The sequence below is a fragment of the Macaca fascicularis genome, chromosome 4 (assembly GCF_037993035.2).
Source record: "Macaca fascicularis isolate 582-1 chromosome 4, T2T-MFA8v1.1".
Lineage (NCBI taxonomy): Eukaryota > Metazoa > Chordata > Mammalia > Primates > Cercopithecidae > Macaca > Macaca fascicularis.
The window spans coordinates 10312243-10335958 of record NC_088378.1 but is presented as its reverse complement, the minus strand read 5'-3'; the positions used below and the strand labels follow the sequence as shown (position 1 = coordinate 10335958).

At 39.8% G+C, this 23716-nt stretch overlaps 2 protein-coding genes across 2 annotated transcripts in view; one reads left to right on the top strand and one right to left on the bottom strand.

The window, feature by feature from the left end:
• The window catches only part of LPA (lipoprotein(a)), a 260670-nt gene that overhangs the window by 206637 nt on the left and 30317 nt on the right, over positions 1–23716 (bottom strand). The gene's annotated exons all lie outside the window — the stretch shown is intronic.
• PLG (plasminogen) overlaps positions 1–23716 on the top strand; it is a 50243-nt gene that overhangs the window by 11618 nt on the left and 14909 nt on the right. The window contains exons 6-13 of the mRNA XM_005551498.3: positions 972–1092; positions 2819–2937; positions 4476–4638; positions 4880–5025; positions 8514–8673; positions 17772–17953; positions 18469–18617; positions 20750–20843. Of these exons, the coding sequence (XP_005551555.3) occupies positions 972–1092; positions 2819–2937; positions 4476–4638; positions 4880–5025; positions 8514–8673; positions 17772–17953; positions 18469–18617; positions 20750–20843 (1134 nt within the window). The remainder of the gene's footprint in view (positions 1–971; positions 1093–2818; positions 2938–4475; positions 4639–4879; positions 5026–8513; positions 8674–17771; positions 17954–18468; positions 18618–20749; positions 20844–23716) is intronic.

Sequence of the window (23716 nt, the reverse complement as noted above, 5' to 3'; positions counted from 1 at the left end):
TGGACTGACCAATTTAATAGTGCACCTCAAAGGTCAATGCTAAAAAATTTTTTAAAAATCCTACTGAAAAAACTGTCTTCATTTCACATTTCTGGCTACATTTGTTAGTGCAAAAGGAAATGAATAAAGGTGAGATTTGTGTGACAGTGTGGATGTGGTGCTGTGTGATAACTCAGTTCCAACATCACTTCCACCTACTTGAATCACGGGGGTCCTTTATTTGTACACCATGTCATAGGTACTTGCCCTTAAGTGCCACCAATGCATCACTTTTATATTAAGTCTGCCCCTGTTTTCCTTAGTACTCCATAAAATTTAAGTCACATATTACCCTGCCTCACCATGTTACTTCAATAATTCTGAATCAAAGTTTAAGTTTGCAAATAATTTTGCAAAAAGAGCCAATCATGCTTCTCAACAATATAAAAAGAGAAGCGCTGTCACTTCAGGTGAATATTGTTCTCCATGAGGTCATGAGCATAAATAAAAACTCCAGACTAAAACCCTGAGAAGGTGCCAGCTCATTCAGCAGTCAATGGAATGATCAGAATAATTTCATACAAAGTTGTAAAGATCATTATTGAAATGAAGATGCCAAATATTGAAAACTCCTAATGGAAAATGTAGACTCCTGAGAATATATGCACCCCTGGCTCCCCACTGGCCTGTGCATCCTGGTTTAAGGACATGGCATCATGGAAATTCTGCGTTTGGTCACGACTACAATAGTTGAGGGGGTATTGACTAAAATATGTGAATGCTACGGTTTAAAAGGAAAATGACATTTGGATTATGTTAGAAAATCCTGAATCCTTATTGCCAATTTTATTGCCAAGTGCCTGTTGTGAATTACATCGGAATGAGGGGCAAGTCGCACTTAAGTGAGTAGGATTCTGGTTTTTACTGTCTATTTTGCTTCATCCATTTCAGTTTTCTTCTTCCTCTCTGTCCTTCCTTCCCACTCTGTCCAGATGAATGTATGCATTGCAGTGGAGAAAATTATGATGGCAAAATTTCCAAGACCATGTCTGGACTGGAATGCCAGGCCTGGGACTCTCAGAGCCCACACGCTCACGGATACATTCCTTCCAAGTAAGTCTCACTGGGAAAAACATTCCACGTTTAAGTCTCTGCAGCTCTATCAGACATTTGCTGTTATTTAGATATTTTAGCATTCCTCAAGAAGTGAACGCCTGATGTTTTTAATTTCAAAGCTAACATCCTCCCACAAGACTGCAAGTGAAATACACATCCTTGCTGCTCAAAATGTGGTCCATGGGTCAGCAGCAGGGATGTTTTCTGAGAATTTGTTGGAAATCCAGAATGTCACACCCTCTGAATCTGATTTGCTTAATAACCAGATCCTCAGCTGATGCACACACACATTCAAACACTAATGTGGGTATGAATACATTAACATCTGTCTTGAGAAATACACACACACATGTTGCTGGTGTATTTCCCAAATATTTTTCTTTTCTCTTTACTCCTTGTCTTTCTTTTCCCTTCGCACCAATGAGATTCAAGTCTCCTAACCTTTGACCAATGAGCAGATATCATGGATTTGTGAATCCCTGATGTTTTATGTGTATTTACATCAGTGCATTTTTCTGGAATGAGGATTCATAACTTCCATCAGATTCTCTAAGGGGACCATGAATTTAGAATGACAATAAGCTTCTTGCTCTAGAAAGTCATGATGGTTCCAAGAATAAGGTTGTGTGAGTATTCTATTTCACATTCATTGTGCTGGAAAACACCTCCCATTCCACAGTCGCTTCTGGTCTTTCTCTTCCTTCTATAATGACTACAGGGCCATACCAGGGCTTTCAAGAAAGCAGAAATGAGGTTGAGCCACAGATTCCACTGTGGAAAGCAGCTCTACTGAATTTGTACACCTCCCACTCCAAATCGCTAGCTTAAAACACAGCAGCTGCCATTTTCCTTCAAAGGAGAAATACAGGAAAGGCCTAAGGGTCCAAAACTGGGTAAAGTCACTTCCAGGAAACCAGAAGGAGAAGAGGATTGCTTAAGCCACTGCTGGCTCCTCTTTCCATCCTAGTAAGCATTTACAATCTCAGAGAGGGAATGAATAAGTGCAGAGGGCCACCAGGCATGGAGTGCATCCAACAGCCCTAGCCACTGGGCCCCACTGAGGAAGGATCCAGCCCATACTGCATGGTGAGACCCTTGCAGGAGCACAGCTTCTCCTCTTGGTTTTTCTAAGCTTCAAGGCTGGTGGGAGCAGAGCCTGGTAGATCAGAAGGACCATTCCTTTAAGCTATGAAGATGCCCATTTCTTGGCTCTATTAGGTACTAGATGAGTATCTTTAGTCAGGGAGCACTTTGCATTTTAAAGACTGCTATTATTTGTGGTTGAATAACTGGAGTTTGCTTACATCAGTTTTCCAGATAGCCAAAATGATAAAGTCACTGATTCTGTTGAGTGATTTTTACACATGTAAACTGTTAGCAAAACAGTGCTTGGCAGCTGGGCATGGTGGCACATGCCTGTAGTCCTAGTTACTTAAAGGGCAGAAGCGGGAGGATTGCTTGAGTTAGTTCAAGGAGTTCAAGGCAAGCCTGGGCAATAAGTGGGACCTTGTCTCTAAAAACAAAACAGAAAAAGAAAGTCCTTAGAATACGGGGCCAGCCTTGTTTCCTAGTTGCCGTCTCTGAACACAGCCTTCATCCAATTACCTCCTCCGTGCCCGACTGTGCCTAGCACACAGCAGGTGCTCAATGTTTGCTCTTGAAAAAGAGTCTCATCCATGAACGTAAATGTTCCATGCTACTAAAACATTTCTTGTCCATTCAGATTTCCAAACAAGAACCTGAAGAAGAATTACTGTCGTAACCCCGATGGGGAGCCACGGCCTTGGTGTTTCACCACCGACCCCAACAAGCGCTGGGAACTTTGTGACATCCCCCGCTGCAGTGAGTATGGTGCACACCCAGATTCCAGGATTCTGACCTGCCCTGTTCTTGAAATCAGAAGAAAACACGTGTCAGTGCCTGAGTGCAGCCTCTGAAAAGTGACCTACGAGTCCTATGGGATGTTATTGGTCTTTATTTTATTGCTGGTTTAAAACAGTTATGGTTATTGGTTACTGTAGGTGATTGATCAGAGTGTCCATTTATCATATTTTTCTTTCTTTGCATCTGAAACTTCCACCTCAGAAGTTCACTGAAATGTAGGCTTTGGGTGTTGTTCGTCCTATTCTACTTTTCTCTGTGCTAAAAGGAAATCAGACCCATGCTCTCTGACACATGAATTTCATTTTAACCAGAGTTCTAATAGTTGTTTTGTAAACAAAGAGTGTCTTTGTTTACAATGTTCAGGTCTGTGGGTGTCTAGTTTTTCCAACTTGGGGAGCAGAGGGTGAGGGGTGGGGGTGGGGAAGAGTTCAGGAGGAGAAGATGAAATGGCAGACCTAGTAGAAATGATGTGGAGTAAACAATTTTATCATATTTTCCTCTCTGAGAATTTGAAGCAAAGGATTACACACTAAGACAAAGACAGGCATGAAAGGTTAAAAAGGGTTCAGTGAGGGTTGGCCTCCCCTCCTTTCCTCTGACACGTGTCCTTCGAAAGCGGAAGTTCCTCAGGCATTCTCCCTTTGTGTGAATATCAATTTCTCTTTTTTTCAGTTTCTCTTTTTGTCATCTTCTTTTTTTCCTCAAGAATGTCTTGATTTCTGGATGCACACACTTTTCCTTGGAGGTGTTTTTTGCCTTCTTTCCATGGACTCTTTCCCTGTTGTTTGGCTTTTATGGAATGTTGGGTGCCATTCAGTCATGTCTACTCAGTGAATAATTTATTCTTCAGGAAATAGAGTGGACCTTTGGTGTATGTGAGAATTCAGGGTGGAAGGTGACATGTGTTGATACTTACCAGGTAGGAAGAACTGAGCAAAGAGAACATAGAAAGAAGCATCTACCCAAGTGTCTTTCCCTGAAGGAGTTCCTCATGAAAGGGTCTCACAGGCATAGATGCTACTAAATTTATTTCTTCAGAAAACATGAAACAATTTTCAAGTGCCAAATTCCAAGAGAGGCTGAGGAGAAGACAAGCAGGCCAGAGCACCCTGCAGCCATCCTCCTTAACATCCATCTGTGCGTTCTCTATTTTAAAATTATTCATTGTAGGGCTGGGCATGGTGGCTCATGCCTGTAATCCCAGCACTTTGGGAGGCAGAGGCAGGCAGATCACGAGGTCAGGAGTTCAAGACCAGCTTGGCCAATATGGTGAAACCCCACCTCTACTAAAAATACAAAAAAATTAGCCAGGCATGGTGACACTCTCCTATAGTCTGAGCTACTTGGGAGTCTGAGGCAGGAGAAAGACTTGAACCTGGGAGGTGGAGTTTGCAGTGAGCTGAGATCGTGCCACTGACTCCAGTCTGGGCAACAGAGTGAGAGTCTGTCTCAAAAAGAAAAAAATTATTCATTGTAATTTATTTTTCCCATTCAAGCAACACCTCCACCATCTTCTGGTCCCACCTACCAGTGTCTGAAGGGAACAGGTGAAAACTATCGTGGGGATGTGGCTGTTACCGTGTCTGGGCACACCTGTCAGCGCTGGAGTGCACAGACCCCTCACACACATAACAGGACACCAGAAAACTTTCCCTGCAAGTAAGTCCCCTCCAGTCTCATTCTGCTGCTATGGAATGTGAAATCCCATTGACTTTGCCTTAGTTTTAGTTACTATAGGAATGCAGGATAAAGTATTCTCGAAGAAAAACTGATCTAGTCATAAGTAAAGGAAATGAACTTTAGCACGTTTTTTCCCATAACAGTTGTTCTCAAAGTGTGGTTCCCCAGACTTTTTTTTTTTTTTTTTGGAAAACTAAACTCACAACCACTTCTTTTTCAGAAATTTGGATGAAAACTACTGCCGCAATCCTGATGGAGAAAAGGCCCCATGGTGCTATACAACCAACAGCCAAGTGCGGTGGGAGTACTGTAAGATACCGTCCTGTGAGTCCTCCCCAGTATCCACGGAACCATTGGATCCCACAGGTAAGCAAGGGTATGAGAGCTTAGCGAGGGCCCAAGTGCTCTCCTTATTTTTGTACACCAGTGGCGTCATCACAATATACAGTAGCTTTGTTAGTTTAATGCTATTGTGGTCAGAGAGCGTGCCCTATATGATTTCAGTTATTTTAGATTTGTTGAGGTTTGTCTTACGGTTCAGGATATAGTCATCTCGGTGAATGTTTCATGTGTTCTTGAAAAGAATGTGTCTTCTGTGGTTGTTGGGTGGGATGTTCCCTCAAGGTCATTTAGGTGAAGTTGGTTGCTGGTGTTCTTCTGTATCCTTACTGATTGTCTCCTCCTTCATTGACTACTGAGGATGAATGGTGATGTGTCCAACTTTAACTGTTTATTAGGCTATTTCTCTTTTAGATCGTAACTCTGTTTTCTATATTTTGAAGCTCTGTTGTTAGGCACATATTTATTTAGGATTGTTATGTCTTCTTGATGAAAGGACTCCTTTATCATTATGTAATGTTTCTTCTTATCTCTGGGAATATTCCTTCTTCTGAAGTTCTGAACTCTCTTTATGGTGATATAAATACAGTCTTACAGCTCTATTTTCACTAGTATTTGTATGATATATCTTTTAAATTTGTATCTTTTAAATTTATCTCAGCTTTTAAATTGAGATGTTCAAACCATTTGCATTAATGCAATTGTTAATAGAGTTGAATTTATATCTACCATCAAGTTAGTTATTTTTTTGTCCCATTTAAACTTTGTTCCTTTTTTCATCTTTTTCTGCCTTCATTCAGATTGAGTTTATATCCACTACTTACTTATTACATTAATTTTTAATGGTTTTAGTATTTTCTACAATGTAATATACATTTTTGACTTTTCACATTCCACCTTCAAATGATATAATTCTACTTGACATACAAAAACCTTACATCATTGCAATTCTACTTCCACCCTCCCAAAATGCTACACTATCACTCTTTGTAATAGAAGCTTACTTCTACTATGTCATAGATCTCACAATATATTAACACTATTTTTGCCCTAATAGTTGTGTTTTAAAGTGATTAAGAATAAAACTATTTTAAATATTTTCTTTCTTTATTTATTTTACATTTCTGGTGCTTATCATCTTTTGGGGTAGATCTCAATTTCCATCTGGTGTCAGATTCTTTCTGTGAAAAACAACCTTTAGCATTTTTTGTAGCACAGGTCTGCTACTGTTGAAGTCTTTCAGATTTTCAGTGTCTGAAAAAGTATTTTGCCTTCAGTTTTTAAAAGTAATTTTGCTGAACATAGATACTGAGTTGAGAGTTTCATTCCTTGCAACGCTTTAATGATGATGTTCCATTATCTTCTGTTTTAAATAGTTTGACTGGAAATCTGATCTTTGTTCCTATGTTTTCAATAGGTCATTTTTCTCTGACTACCTTTAAGATTTACTCATCTTTGTTATTCAACAGTTTGACTATGATGTGTTTATTACGAATTTCTTTGTGTTTAATCTGCTTGAGATATTCTGAGTTCCTAGATTTATAAATTGTTGATTTTTTTCTTTTCTTTTTTTTTTTGAGATGGAGCCTCACTCTGTCACCCAGGCTGGAGTGCAGTGGCGCAATCTTGGCTCACTGCAACCTCCACCTCCCAGGTTCAAGTGATTCTCCTGCTTCAGCCTCCTGAGTAGCTGGGACTACAGGCATGTGCCACCAGGCCCAGCTAATTTTTGTATTTTTGGTAGAGACAGAGTTTTGCCATGTTGGCTGGGCTGGTCTCAAACTCTGACCTCAGACGATCCATCACCTTGGCCTCCCAAAGTGCTGACAGTACAGGTGTGAGCAACTGTGCCCAGCCTAGATTGTCAATTTTCATTGTCCTTGTAAAATTCATAGCCATTATATGTTCAAATGTTTCTTTTTTCACTTTTCTCTCTCTGTATTTTCCTTTTGGGACTCTAAGTACCCTCATGTTAGAACATTCATGTTTCATAAATCTTGTAAGCTTGTTCTCCTTTTTTTTTTCAGTAACTCTTTTTCTCTCTTTGTGTGTTGGTTTGGATAAGTTCTAGTAACTATTTCCAAGTTTATGGATTATTTTGTCAGTTGTGTCTAGTCATCTCCTCAGCCCACTGAAAGAATTCTTCATCTCTGATGTTGTGACTTTTTTTTCTAGCATTTTCATGTTACTCTTTTCTATAGTTTCCATCTCTTTGCTGAAAATCTCTACCTATCCATGCATATTGTCCACCATTACGACAAGATCGTTTAACATATTAATGTAGGTATCACACAATCCCAATCTGATAGCTTCCAGATGGCATCTTCTGTAGGTCTGACTTCTCTGGATTGCTTTATTATTCAACAGTGGCTTTTTCCTCCCTTGGGTTTTTGGTGTGTCTTGTAATTCTTTAATCAAACACCAGACATTATAAATAGAAGAACAGTAGAGGTTACAGTAAATATTATTTATACTTTGAAACGGACACCCTTCTCTTGCAAATATATGTTGTGGATAATTGACTCAATGTAGTCACTAGTTTAACTGAATTTGGGATTTGGGATTGCTAGCTTTACCTTAAGTGCAAAACAGATATAAATTCCTCCAGTGATGTGCTGCTTCTATCTTTTGCTTAGAGTGGGGCCTGGGGTGCTGAAGAGTTTTCTCCAGATTTCAGCAGTCACTGCATGCCTGCACTACAGAGGAGATATCTTCATACACATAATCTAACCCCACTGACACTGGGCTGTTTCTTGTTACTGAGTGCTCACTTTTTGGTGGACATAGGAGAATACTTATCTCCCTGGCCTACCTCCCTCTTAGGCCAGTTGAGCACAGCTTGGCTTTGAAAGCAGTGATTTTTCAGTGTTCTTTTGCCTCCTTCTGATGAAACTTGTACCTGTGGTGGGTTTGGAAAGAAAGAGTAGTAGGCTTCTGTTTCATTGCAATGCAGGATGTTGGGCACAAGAGGATTCCCTGTAACTTCTCCAAGGGAATAAGATTTTTGGCTCCACCACTCTCTGAGAAGCTGTGGATCTTTGCCTGCAGTCCTAGACGCAGGGCCATCTCCTGCCCTATCACCCAGAAGCTTTGGTCTTTGGCTTTGTTTGGGGAAGGATCTAGAGAAATGTGCAAAGGTTTCATGTCTGCCCCCGACTGACAGCCACTCACCATTCACAGTCTGCACTGCCTAATGCATCCTCCTCTCATCTGCCCTCGTGTTCTCATGAACACTCAGTAGAGATCCATAAAAAAGAGCTTGCACATAAGTGCAGTTTCCAATTTTAAGTACTCTGTCTGTTCTTTCCCACCCAGGTTTTAAATGAAATATTACTAAGAACTTATTAATGTTCTAAAATGCTATAAATCTATTTTTATGTTAATCTGTCTGCTAATACAGAAAAGAGAACAGTCATAATTCTCAGAGGCTACTGTACTGTTTTTGTCATAAATTGCTTCACGCTTCTTTTTTTCTCAGTAATTGTTAAGCTTGATTTCTTTTATTTTAATTTCAGCACCACCTGAGCTTACTCCTGTGGTCCAGGAGTGCTACCATGGTGATGGGCAGAGCTACCGAGGCACATCCTCCACCACCACCACAGGAAAGAAGTGTCAGTCTTGGTCATCTATGACACCACACTGGCATGAGAAGACCCCAGAAAACTTCCCAAATGCGTATGTCTTTGATTTTTACTGTAAGAGGGGCATCAGCCAAATGAAATTTCTGTTAAAAGAGCCATGCTTCATGCTTCAAGCCAACTTCCTAGGACCAAATTTCTCTTAGACCCAGAATGTGTAGAAAAATGTCTCAAGAACCTTGCTTTTGAAGAAAGGGCCTGAGAGAAGAGAAATTTTAGGCTGGCTATATTTCCTGAGTAGTTTTATGGAAGCAGGAGATATCTGCAGGTGATGAGGTCACATTAATTGAAAACTCAGGAGTGCATATGAGCAAATGCTTAGAAACAGTACCATTCCACAATGCCCACTAAATAACAATGCAATATTTCTACCATAGAAATCTATCATTTTAACCTCCAACCCCTGAAATGAAGGTTGAATTTGCTATTTTTGTCTTGGGTCACAAGTATGTATACTTTATATACTTTATATAAGTATGAATATATGTACACATATACATGTATACATATGTGTGCATATACACACATATATGTATATCATATACTTGTATATACTTGTATATGTATACTTGTATATACTTATGATATACTTGTATATCATATATGTGTGTATATATGTACACATATATGTGTGTGTATATTAGAATATATATAGCATAAAAATATATATATATTCTGATCTGTATAAACACAGTGGGTCCTGAGCACCCAGTGGTCTGAAAGGATATGGGTTGCTGGGAGATGAAGAACAAAAGCAGGATACACAGATGCTGAAAAGCAAAAGAGGCTGTTAGATTAACAGAAAACCAGGTCTAACAAGGACAGCCTTTCTTCCATAAATGAGTATACAATATATCGAAAAAACTGTTTTTACATATTGGAAAACAGATAAACTGAGATAATTTAGAAAGGGAATCAAATGAAATCAACCCCATAATACCCTCAGCTTTGTTCCTGGAGACCCCTCCTGGGCTGAAGAACAAGGAGATGAAGCCCAAGCCGACCACCACAGTCTTGCTGAACTGAGGAGGGAGACTGGAGTTTGGGATTACTAAAACAACTGAGATTTTCTAAGCTAAGTAATAACATGAAAGGATTTGTGGAGGAAAGGAGCTCCAGGAATGTCCATAGAAAAGTCCTCAAGTCTTTGGCTACATAGAAAGCTGCATATGCACAGGGAGAGGTTCCAGAGAGAAAGTAGGATAAAGAACAGCTGCTGGGGAAAGAAAAACCGCAGGGGAACAGTGAGTTCAATGGAGATGCCAGAGCTCACATAGCACTGGGGATATCTGAGTTCTGACCAGTCAGAGGACAGACCTCGCTGAATATCTTGGGCATTCGGTAGTCACCACATAAAGCCATAGTTTGGAAGTAGGATTAAGTGTATTCCTACAATAAAGTCCACTCCAGAAAGAGTATAGTAAAGCTGAAAAGCAAGTCTAAAAAAATCAGCATGATCTCCAAGTAAGTTAATTGATTGCCAGAAGAAAATTCAACCCTCTTTAGAGGCAAACAACAAAATCAAGTTGCTCAGTTATGTGGCATCCACAATGTGTGACCTAAATTTATAACTTTACCAGACAGTGTGGTCCATAACCAGGAGAAAAAGCACTCAATACAAACAGACCCAGAAATGAAGACATTGGCAAGAAGATTTGAAATATACATATCATAATTGTGTTCAAGGATTTAAAGAAAACATGAACATGCAAGAAACAAATGGATAATATCAACAGAGGAAAATTATAAAATAGCCAAAAGGAAATTGAATAACTAAAAAATGTACATGTTTAGTGAAAAATTTACTGGATAGACTTACCATCAGGTTAGACATTACAGAAGAAAAAGTTAACTAGAAAATAATTCAATAGAAGTGATACAAACTGCAGTACACACATACAAAGACTGAAAAAATAAAGAAACAGAGCCCCAAGAGTACCTGTAAAAATATCAAAAATATCAAAAGATTTCATATATGTGTAAAGCAAGTCACAAGAGAGAAAAGAAATATTAGGACAGAAAACACACTTCAAGCAACAAGAAAAATCTTATTAGAAGCCAGAAGAAGAACACATATGTTTACACAGAAGAATAGTGGTAAAAATGACTGATGCCTTCTCGTCAGAAACTATGCTGGTCAGAAGCAATCAGATAGCAACTTTAAAGTGATAGAAAAAAAAAATAAAAAGGATTAACATAGAATGTTATACTCAGCAAAAATATCCCTTGAAAATGAATGTTATATAAATACATATTCTGCCTCCCCCCAGCAAATAAAAAAAAACACTAAGAGAATATTTCATTACTAGGCTTATATAATAAAAGATGTTCTAGCAATCTATTTTGGTAGAAGAAAAGTAGTGCCTGATGGGAACTTTATACTAAGCAATGAAGAACCCTGTAAATGGCAAATGTAAAATATTTATATTTAATGCCTTAATTTATTTAAAAGATAATTGATGGGAGGCCGATTTGGGCAGATCATGAGGTCAGGAGTTCAAGACCAGCCTGACCAACATGGTAAAACCCCATCTCTACTAAAAATAAAAAATTAGCCGGGCATGGTGGTGCATGCCTGTAATCCCAGCTACTCAGGAGGCTGAGGCAGAAGAATCGCTTGAACCCAGGAGGCAGATGTGCAGTGAGCTGAGATCGTGCCATTGCACTCCAGCCTGGGCGACAGAGCGAGACTCAAAACAAACAAACAAACAAAAAGATAATAATAGACTACTTGAAGTAAAATGATAGCAATGTATTGCTATTTTAACGTATGTAAAAGTAAAAAATTTTTAAATAGTCACATAAATAATGTAGGAGATAAATGGAAGTATACTGTTCTAAGTTTATTACATTATCCATGAAGTTATATAATATAAACAAATGGTAGAAGGTGGTAAGTTAAAAAGGGTTATTATAAATCCTAGAGCAACTAAAAAAATTTAAACTTAGAGGAATAGATAATAATAAGAATATTCCATTTATCCAAAAGGACAGAAAGAAAGAAAAAAGAATGAAGAAGATATGGCAAAGAGAGAAAATACATAGCATTATGGTAGACTTAAACTGAACTGAAAGTATATTTAATATACTCCTAACTATATGAAATATAAAGGGATTAAACATTGCACATAAAAGGCAGAGATTGTTAAGCGGAATAAAATTCAAAGCCCAATTATGTTCTTTTTACCATACATGCTCTTTAATTGTAAAGAGCTAGCTCAAAAAACAGTGTGGAAAATGATGTATCATGAAAATAAGAATCAGAAGAAAGCTGGAGTGGAATGTTAATCCCAAAGTAATCTACAAGAAATAACACCAAGATGAAAAAGTTATTTCTTAAGTAAAAAAAGGTTTATTCCTTAAGACTTATGGGTTGTACTCTCATAGGAGCCCTTCTGATATATGAAGCAAAAACTGGCAGCACTAAAGAGATGAACAGATAAGCCCACAATTAGAGTTGGAGATATCCTAATGTCTCTCTCCGTATGATTATACATCTTCTCAAACAAAATATAATAGAAAAAATACACAAAAAATCAGAAAGAATATATATGTTTTAAAGGAAATTGTCAACCTATTTAACACTACGCCAAACTGCAGAATACACGTTCAAGTATGCATGGAGGATTCACCAACATATACCATATGTGTGGCCTTATAGCAAGTCTCAATAGATTTAAAAGAATTAAAATGATAGAGTCTGTTTTCTGAGCAAAACAGAATTAAATGAGATATAAATAACAAAAAAATTGGGAAATTATCAAATATTTGAAAATGAAACCACACATTTCCAAATACTTCATAATTCAAAGAAGAAATCACCAAGGAATTTAGAAAAGTTTTGAACTGAATAATAGTAGAAATACAATATATCAAACCTTGCATGATGCAGCAAATGTTTTTAGGGTTTTATAACTTTAAATGCTTTGAGTAGAAAATAGGAACATGTAAAAATCAATGACTTAAGATAGCATTTCTCAAAGTATGGTCTGGAGAAACCTGCAGAAGTCTCTTGAGATCCCTTCAGAAACAGTCTATGAGGTTAAAACACTTTAAAATTTAAAGAAAAAAAGATTTTATTTACCATTTCACTTTCATTTCCTGATAAGTGTACAGTAGAGTTTCCCAGAGGCTACATAATGTTTGATCACATTATCTCTCGGATGGCTAATAAAATGTGTGATTGTCTATTATGTTTAAAAGCATTTTTAGTTTCGGATGCAATAAATATTCATAGTATATATTACTAAATGAAAGCTCTTTAGAATTCCCAATACTTTTTAAGAGTTAAAGGGGTCCTAAGACCAAAAACTTTGAGAACTGTTGATTTAAGAAATTAAAAAATCTAGAAAAGCAGAAGCAAGTGAGATCCAAGGTAAGTGGAAGAAAAGAAAGAATGAAAATCAGTGAAATCCAGTGTATACGAATATAGACAAACAATTGAGTAAATCCGTGAAACAGAAAGTTGGTTCTTTTCAAAGGTCCATGTGATTGATAAAACTCTGCCTAAACTGATGACAAACAAAGGAGGGAGCACCACCATCAACATCAGGAGTGAAAAAGGGGAAGAGTCATTGCTATAGGATCCTTTACATATTAAAGCTAATAAACAAATATCGAGAGCAACTTTATGTTGACAAATTCAATAACCTAGATAATATGGACTAATTCCTTAGAAAAACAAATAAGCAAATTGGACACTGAATAAACTGAATTTCTAACCAACCTGATATCTATTAAAGGCAACATGTGTATATAATCTTTAACAGGTTAATATATATTAATAAATCAATAAACTTCCCACAGAAAACACTCTAAGCCCAGATGGCATCATTAGAAATTTTATTATTTAAAAAAATCCAATTCTTCACAATCTGTTACGGAAAATAGAGGAGAAGGGAACACTTCTCAACTCAATTTGTGAGGAAAAAAAACTAGTTGTAAAAAAGTAGACAAGGATATTGTGAGAAACTATAGCACATTATGTGTTGTGAACATAAACATAAAAAGATGTAACAAAATTTTAATCATTAACATGATGAACATCCCAAACAAGTGACGCTTCTCTTCAAGAATCCAAGGCTGGCTTAACATTTACAAAACAATCCATGTAATCCAACACGTTAACAGAATAAAAGTGATAAATCATATGATTATGTCAATAGATGCAGAAGAAAAATGTGGCAAAATTTAACACTCATCCATGATAAAATGTCTCAGCAAACTATGAATAGACTGGAACTTCTTTAACTTGATCAAGGGCATCTACAAAAGACCTCTAGATAACATCAACTTAATGGCAAAAGATGAATGTTTTCTCTCTAAGATTGGGAATAAGAAAAATATGTTTGCTCTCAATACTTCTAATCAGCATTTTACTACATTGGTCACAACCATTGCCGTAAGACCTGAAAACAAAACAAAAAGAGAGAAAAAAAGGAAGGAAAGAAAGGGCCTAAAGTTTGGAAAGGAAGAAGTAAAACAGCCTATATTCACAGAAAGCTTAATTAATGAATGCAGAGAGTCCTGAAGACTAATAATTAAATTTTGCAAGATTGGAGAACACATAAGTATATACATGGTCAATATATTAAAAGTAGTTGTATTTTTATACATTGCCAATAATCAACTGGAGAATAAAAATGTCAGAGCAATATCACTGACAATAGTATCAAAACCACAAAATATTTAGTGATACATTTAACATAATATGCACAAGAACTATATACTGCATACTAAAAAATATTGTTAAGGAAGAAATCAAAAGATCTAAATAAAGATATATCATGCTTATATATTAAAAGAGTCAATATCACTTCTCACCAAATTCATCTTTGAATTCAGCCCATTCCCAATTGTTAAGGAAGAAATTAAAAGATCTAAATAAAGATATATCATGCTTATATGTTAAGAGAGTCAATATCACTTCTCACCAAATTGATCTTTGGATTCAGCCCATACCCAGGAAGATTCTCAGCAGTCTTTTTTTTTTTTTTAATGTGACAATGTATATGCTAGAATCACCAGGACAATATTTAAAGAGAAGAAAAAAGTTGGAGGACTTACTTACCCAAAGGTAAAGACTTATAAAGGCACAGTAAACAAGATATATGGTACTGGAAAAAAAAAAGTATACAGATATAGAAATGGATGGTCCAACAACAGATCCACATATACATGATAAATTTAGTTTCTGTGTAGGTGACAAGGCAATTCAATAGGGAAAAACATCTTTTCCAAAATCATTGTGAAACAACTGGATATCCATCTAGAAAACAAAAATAAAAACAAATTTTAACTTCTACTTTCCACCCCAAATTAATGTGCAAAAGCTCCTAGATCTAAATGTAAGAGCTAAAACTTAAGCTGAAATAAAACAATTCCAGGAAAATATATAATATTTTCACAAACTTGAGGAAGGCAAAATTTTTTTCAGGCAGGACCCGGAAAACACTAGAGCTAAAAGAAAATAAATTGTAATTTGGGCTTTCATAAAATGAAAATTATGTTCATTAAAAGTCATTGTTAAAAAATTAATAGGTAAGTAGCAGACTGGAAGAAAAATCCTCTCCATCCATATATCTGACAAATGATTTGTACCTAGAGTATAAACGTTTCTCCCACTCAGAGGACAAACAACCTAATTAAAATGGGCAACAGAATTGAATAGGAAATTTCTCTGGGGATGATGGACAGATGGACAATAAGCACCCGAAAAAATGCTCAACATCTTAGCCATCAAAGAAATAAGAATTATAACCATCACGAGATGTCACCAACACTTAATGGGCATGGGTATCATTAAGAAGACACAACAATAAGTGCTGTCACTGATGTGGAGTGAGGATGAGCAGCTCTCTCACATGCTGGTTAAAGTACAAAATGGTACAACCACTTTGGAAATCAGTCTCCTGGTTTTTTGTAAAGTTAAATAAATATGAGTCTACCCCACAAAACTGCAATTCTATTCCTGAATATTTACCCCATGGAAATGAAAACAGAAGTCCACAAAGAGATCTACAAGAATATTCACAGCAGCTCTAGTTCTTATAACCCCACACTGTAAACAACTACAATGTCAATCAATGAGAAAATGAATCGATAATTTGTGATCTATTCATATACTGGAATATTATTAAGCAATTAAAATGAAGAAGTGACTGACCCTCTCAAATAGGATGGATGGAACTCAAAAATATTGTATTAAGGAAAGAAGGCAGATACAAAATTGTATATTCTGTGTCAGCCCATTTATATCAGGTTTGAGGAGAGGCAAAACGAATTTTTGGTGAAAGAAACCAATAGTATTTCCCTCTGGCAGTTGAAAGAGGGTAGCAGGAATTGAATGAGCCTTGACATAGGGTGCTTCTAGAGTATTGGAAGTGTTCTGTATCATATGGGAGTGTGGGTTACACAAGTATAGGTGATCATCAAAACTCACCAAACGACATTTAAGATCCGTGCATTTCCACATATGTTTATTGCGGCACTATTCACAATAGCAAAGACTTGGAATCAACCCAAATGTCCATCAATGACAGACTGAATTAAGAAGATATGGCACATATACACCACGGAATACTATGCAGCCATAAAAAAGGATGAGTTCATGTCCTTTGTAGGGACATGGATGCAGCTGGAAACCATCATTCTCAGCAAACTATCACAAGAACAGAAAGCCAAACACCACATGTTCTCACTCATAGGTGGAAACTGAACAATGAGAACACTCGGACAAAGGAAGGGGAACATCACACACCGGGGCCTGTTGTGGAGTGGGGGGAGTGGGGAGGGATAGCATTAGGAGATATACCTAATGTAAATAACGAGTTAATGGGTGCAGCACACCAACATGGCACATATATACATATGTAACAAACCTGCACTTTGTGCACATGCACCCTAGAACATAAAGTATAATAATAATAATAATAATAATAATAATCTGTGCATTTCACACTATATAAAAGTATACTTCAATTGAAAAGAGTGGAAATCTGTTTCAAGTGCTCAGCCTTTTAACACATTCAGTTGCTTGGACTACGAGCTTCCTCAAATGGGGTGTCTGGGCTTGAGACTAGATCACATGTGCAGAGTCTCTAGAGAGACAATGTTGCATTCCCATGGTACATAATACATTTCCCGCTTTCTCAGACAGTCACAGGTCATGAATGTGAGGATACTGAGAGGTTGGAGCAACATTCTTGGGAGGCATGAAGGGGAGCACATCCTCCAAGATCCTCCCAGCCCGGGGTCCTCGCCTGCTTTGCCTCTTACTCCCTTGTTTTCGGACTCCTCCGTAGCTGCCCAACCTCTTCAGATCCCATAATCTACCCAGCAGTCTCCCTTTATGTCTTGAGTCCCACTGTTCTGTCAACTCATCACCCATTCCCTCAGACCTGGAGTGACTGTGGCCAGCAGAGGATGGACTGAGAGCAGGAGAGGATGTCCTGCCCAGGAACCCACCCTAAAGAAATGGCATCCTGCCTGGGAGCTAGTTTCCCAGGGCGGCTTTGATAAGTCTTGCAGAAACAAACCCACTTGACACACCTGACACGGTATTGACAGTAACACTATTTTCATGGTTGTTTTTCATAGTAAAAGTAGAGCCCTTTAGTTACACTATGAGTACTTAGAGTAAGGTGACTGGCCCGGGAATGATACCATCTTGGATGTCATTTCCTCCCTGGAGAAATATATTTTAGTTCCAATGCACATGTCACAATATAGTCCTACAGAGAGAAATACAGAGGGCTAAACAGTTAGAGATACATTTTTATGTGCATAAAAATATAAAATATACACTTTAAAATCTGTACCTGTTATTCCTGAGAAATGTATTTGGCAGAAGGTGGGAGGAGGATATTCTGATCCTGTTATTTACAGATTTACGTATGATCTGAGTTTTTAATATGGAGCATATCCTACTTTTGATTTTTTAAATAAAAATTAAAATCTGTCTTTGAAATGTACACAGTTGTTCAGAAGTTGAGGACCATTTGTGCTTGGTACAACATTATTGCACCTATTTCAGAGCCACTTGTTAACACTTTGTTAGAACAAAACGTAGAGGGTGCTCGGTGCCCCTGAATATTCTCCCACCTCTTGTGACCTCTATTGTTTTGGAATTTCCAGTGGCCTGACAATGAACTACTGCAGGAATCCAGATGCCGATAAAGGTCCCTGGTGTTTTACCACGGACCCCAGCGTCAGGTGGGAGTACTGCAACCTGAAAAAATGCTCAGGAACAGAAGGGAGTGTTGCAGCACCTCCGCCTGTTGCCCAACTTCCAGATGCAGAGACTCCTTCCGAGGAAGGTAAGAAATCTGTGGCTAGACATCTACACACTTGGACGCTGGGATGAAAAACCATGGAAAATCCCACTGATGCAGAAGCCTTCCATGCTACATGGGAAATCATATGTTTTTAGAGGGTCTGGCCATGTGGAAGGAAGCCTCAGTGCACTCTCTCGAGGAGGCAGAGGTGTGACTTTTGGCACAACGTGAGTGGGCTGTGCCTTTAGGACAGGTGCAAACCCTCCAGGGTGCTCAACTTAACCACTCACCTTGTTCTAAAATGGGTTATCTCAGTGTCCCAGTCCAAATTCCTATTCTATCATGCTGCCATATGTGTGATTCTTTCCAAGCCAATAAGCATCTCCAGTAATTTCTTAAGGTGGGCAGTGTTCATTGCAGTCTTCAGCACTGCAGTTTCTGAGGAATGTGGCCCCTGATTCTGTCATCCTAGAGAAATCTGACATGACTGTATTGATTCCATATCATCCTGGGTCTATGCGGCTGTTCATAAGCATCCATTTTTTCCCCCTGTACAGACTGTATGTTTGGGAATGGGAAAGGATACCGAGGCAAGAAGGCAACCACTGTTACTGGGACACCATGCCAGGAATGGGCTGCCCAGGAGCCCCACAGCCACCGCATTTTCACTCCAGAGACAAATCCACGGGCAGGTCTGGAAAAAAACGTAAGCCACTTTGATTTGGACTCTTTTGCCTTTTGCTCACCAATCTTTGCAAACAGAATTGGTTCTGCATTACAGAAAATCTGCCTGGACTGCTCTTTTTTGTAAGCTGGGAGAGGGGGCAGAAGAAAATATTGGAAAGGCATCAGGGGGCTAAGATAGAATATAATAGGCCTTAGTATGGAAAGTACAAGCAGCACAGGCCAGGAAACCTCCACGCATGTGAGGGTTCTCAGGCCTCTTCCCTTTAGTGATATTTCTTTAAAGTTTCCATTATTGGGCACTGTTTCTAGTTTCTAGTGTTTGTATGCTAGGCTCCGGCAATCAAAGTTGCCCTTTATGAAGTTTAAGTCAGATTTTTCTAGAAAAGATTTGGATGGGCCATCAGGTCACCATGGGACTTCCCTTAGCCTCGTGCACTCCCTGCGATGGTTTACTTTGGGGCCTGTGTATAGGGAAGACTGAGATATAAGGAAAACCAAAGTGTCTATGTTCCCCCACTGTCACACCCATGCAACATAACACTTCTCACACCAGATGGGTGTGATTTCTCCTCACGCCCCAAACAAGTCTCCAGGAGATACCAGCTGGGTGTCCTACAATGTAACTCAGTCCTGACACTGTATCTGGAGACAGTGTCAGATCCCGTAAGTTAAGGCTCAGTCCCACAGGACTGCCCCACTGCAGATGCCAGTCCCAAGTTCCAGGCTGTGACCTGTACTTCTGCCCAACTGGATAAAAATCTGTTTTTCTACATGACCCTCCTTGGGTTTGATTACTTTGCTGGAGTGGCTCAGAGAACTCAGGGGAACACGTTACCCATTTATTATAAAAGATATTACAAAGGATTCCAGTGAACAGACAGACAGAAGAGATGCACGGGGCAAGGCATGTGAGAAGGGGCTCAGAGCTTCCATGCCCTCTTCAGTGCACAAGCCCCTGGTACCCCAAGTGTTCAGCAACCCGGAAGCTCTCCAAGTGCAGTCTTGCTGGGATTTTATGGAGGCTTCATTACAGAGGCACAGTTGAATACATCATTGGCCATTGGAGACCAGCTCACGTTCAGCTCCTTTTCCCTCCCTGGAGGTTGGACGTGGGGGGCTGAACAGTTCCAACCCTCCGATCACATGGTTGGTTCCCTTGGCAACCAGCCCCATCCTAAGACTATCCAGGAACCCACCAAGAGTTGCTTCATTTGAACAAAAGATGTTCCCTTCACTCAGGAACTCCCAAGGGATTTAGGAGCTCTGTGTCAGGAACTGGGAGGGCAGAGACCAAATACACATTTCTTATTCTATCACAGTATCATATGAAGGGAAGGACAACACTGCATTTCTGTGTCTTGCCCCATAGAGGGTGCACAATGCATGGAAATAAATGTTTCTGAATCAACAGCAAACAGGCTTCATCGGGCAGGAGAGCACAGTGCCCTCCAGGGACAATGCACATCAATGATGTCCCACTGTCCCTCGGTGCTGGGGCTCTAAGACCTCCACTGGGTCAGGCTCCTGAAGGGGAGACCCAGCCCCCAAAGACCCCTCAGGGTCACCACTCCCTGTCCAGGGGTGTGGCCTCATGACTCCTTTTGAACAGGGGCACAGGACAGACGGCTTTAGAGCATTCAAAAAATAACTTCGCCAAAAAAATACAATAACAATAATAATAATAATAGGAAGGAAGAAGAGGCCGGACGTGGTGGTTCACACCTGTAATCCCTACACTTTGGGAGACTGAGGCGAGTGTAACACCTGAGGTCAGGAGTTCGAGACTAGCCTGGCCAAAATGATGAAACCTCATCTCTACTAAATATATACACACACACAAAAATTAGCCAGCCATGGTGGTGCGCACTTGCAGTTACAGCTACTCAGGAGGCTGAAGCAGAAGAATCGCTTGAACCCAGGAGGTGGAGGTTGCAGTGAGCTGAGATTGTGCCACTGAGCACTCCAGCCTGGATAACAAGAGCGAGACTCCATCTCAAAAAAAAAAAAAAAAGAAAAAGAAAAAAGGAAGGAAGGGAAAAGAAACACTCCCTTATGTCTTCTAAGGATAGACATGAAATGTACGAGCCTCAGAACACCTTCTCCCTCTCCTGCCCCATGTGAGCTGGAGCTTACATGCCTTCTTGTTTTCAGTACTGCCGTAACCCTGATGGTGATGTAGGTGGTCCCTGGTGCTACACGACAAATCCAAGAAAACTTTTCGACTACTGTGATGTCCCTCAGTGTGGTAGGTTGCCTTCTTTTTGGTAAGGAAACTGCTTCCTTAACATGGATTTACAACAAAAAAGGAAAAGGGCTTCTGAGCAGAGTGGTTCTCGGGAGGAGATGGCTGCCCTCTCCACCAGACCCCACTCTTCCGCACGGGTATCTTGAACCTGCCCTACTACTGCCCACGTTTGTTAGTGGAACACCTGCCCATCACCCCAGACACACATAAATAAAATAAATGTAAAATTCCCAAAGAGCAAGCTTAGAGGTAATTAGTCAGCCTCAGGATGGTCCCACTGAGTGCTGCCATGTCTAGCGTGGGATGCATGAAACATTTAGAGTCATTCGGATGAAAAAGTTTCCCCTTCCGGCCAGGCGCGGTGGCTCACGCCTGTAATCCCAGCACTTTGGGAGGCCGAGGTGGGCGGATCATGAGGTCAGGAGATCAAGACCATCCTGGCTAACACAGTGAAACCCCGTCTCTACCAAAAATACAAAAAATTAGCCAGGTGTAGTGGCGGGTGCCTGTAGTTCCAGCTACTCGGGAGGCTGAGGCAGGAGAATGGCCTGAACTCAGGAGGCAGAGCTTGCAGTGAGCCGAGATCGCACCAGTGCACTCCAGCCTGGGCCACAGAGTGAGATTCTGTCTCAAAAAAAAAAAAAAAAGTACCCCTTCCACGGAGAAGTAAGAAAGAAAATACAAACAGCAGGAAACAGGTAAGCATGTAATGCGCATTGTAAACCTCAGATGGCCATCCTAGGAATTAGTGAAAGGTAGTGCAGCTCTTTAGCCCCAGATGGCCTTTCTCATAAGTTTACTACTCACAGGTCACATTAGTGACATAGCTTACAGACTGCTTGTTGGGCTCCTTCCTCATTGCTCTGAGACTTTTGTTGGGAGTATGAGGCTTGGATCAGGGGAAAGGGAGTTGACATTAGTTCTTAAACAATTAGAATAACAAATCCATGGGTATTTCTGGAAAAAAAAAAAAAAAGGAAGCTACTTGGAATTGTCCCATATTTAACATTCTGCTGACCAATTTGTCCTAGTTACAGAAAGCCACCCTGGACTTCTCCTATGCATAACTTGGTTGCTTGTGGTTGGGTCTGCCACGTGGAGGGACCTTGAGCTGGGGGAAGGAGCTTGGCCTCCAAGTCCACTGAAGACCAGCATCCCAAGATTGCCTGGGGAGGTGGTACAGGGCAGTGATGAAGACCATGAGAGCCACACTGCCCATCATCACATTTGGGCCACTCCTAGGGAGAGCAAGAGGGAGGAAGGAGGGGTTAGGATGATAGGAAAGATTCTACTTGGCCAGTATTATTGTAATGTGGCATTGTGTTCTCTGGATTTAGTGTGAGTTAATAGCTGACTTTTTCCTCGAGTGGGTGCTTTTGTCTGTTCTGCAGAAGCATCTTGGTGGCACCTCTACCTCAAAGTCCCTCCATGTGGTCAGTTCCAGTTCTCCACTTCTGGCCCCATCTGGTACATGCCACTGCCTCTCACTGCCCGGGCTCTCTATCCTTGACAGGCTGCCTTGAAGTTGAGCCCAGACTGACTTTCTTGCCTCAGACCCTGCTACCGTGCCTGGGACTCATGCACCTTTGACTCCCATGGAAGGGAAGTGCTATAGCTTCCCAGGTGCAATTCTGGTGTCCTCACCCACACTGAGGATGTACAAGAATCAGGTTCTTAGAGACTGGAGAAAGAAGGAAGAATGGGAACAATAAAGGACGAGTTGATGGGTGCTGACAAGTTGATGGGTGCAGCACACCAACATGGCACAAGTATACATATGTAACAAACCTGCACGTTATGCACATGTACCCTAGAACTTAAAGTATAATAATAATAAAAAAAAAAAGAATGGGAACAAGATTTTTCCCAAAGGACTGTGAGGTCCCCCACCTTACCTTGATGTGAGACAAGTGAGGTTAACCCCAAGCCTGGTGAGAAGGGTTCCCATCAGACACTTGGAAATCCTGAGGACTGTTTCACATAGAAGGATGTGGTTTATTCAGACATGACTCATACTTGAGAAAGCTAGAACCTCTGGTGGTGAATGATTTTAATAACTATTTCCTTTCCACCAACATATACAGTACAAATAATAAATAAGTAAAAATAAATAGAAACGTTCAGTTTTGTTTTGAATAGTAGGAGCAGGGTACCATTATTTCTGTAGTTACTCTTTTAGTACAATGATGCATGTCTACTGTATGTAAGGCATACTAGCAGAAATTGAGCTCAGCACTAGAGAAGACGATTGCATTCTACTCCTTGCTTCTTTTTTTAAAAAGTCTTCCACAGACAGATTCTCAGAACAGCCCATGGCAAATGTAAAGTTATTTGGAAAATCCAGGTTCCAGATTCACTAGAGCATAGAATCTCTGGTTGGTTGGGAAGGAATTTCCTCTTACAGTTGTTATTAATAATTTATGAATAATTATTAATAATATTAACATTTATATTTTTGAAGACCTTGAAGGGCTGGAGACAACAGAGAAGCATTTTTTAACACCCTCTGTAGCCCCTGCACTGTTGTAGGCATTGGTGGGTGATACCAAAGATGGGACACTGTCCCTACCTCCAGAGACCTTGTGGGCTGGCTGCAGAGAGAAGGCAGGGAAGAGGAAAAGAAGAATAAAGGCACATGTGTTTAAGTCACCCCCACGGCCGTCAGTTAGTCATGGGAGGCTCCCCAGAGGAGCTGTCCTGAAGCTGGCTGAGAGAAGGCAACATTTCAACTTAGGACAGTAATCCTTGCTACATACAATCACATACACACACGCACACACATGCACACACAGAGACTCACATGGAAAAAGAAAACTTTCTGCCTTTCAGCAGTGATGACAATTATGGTTTTTAGTAAACTTTACATGGTTTAG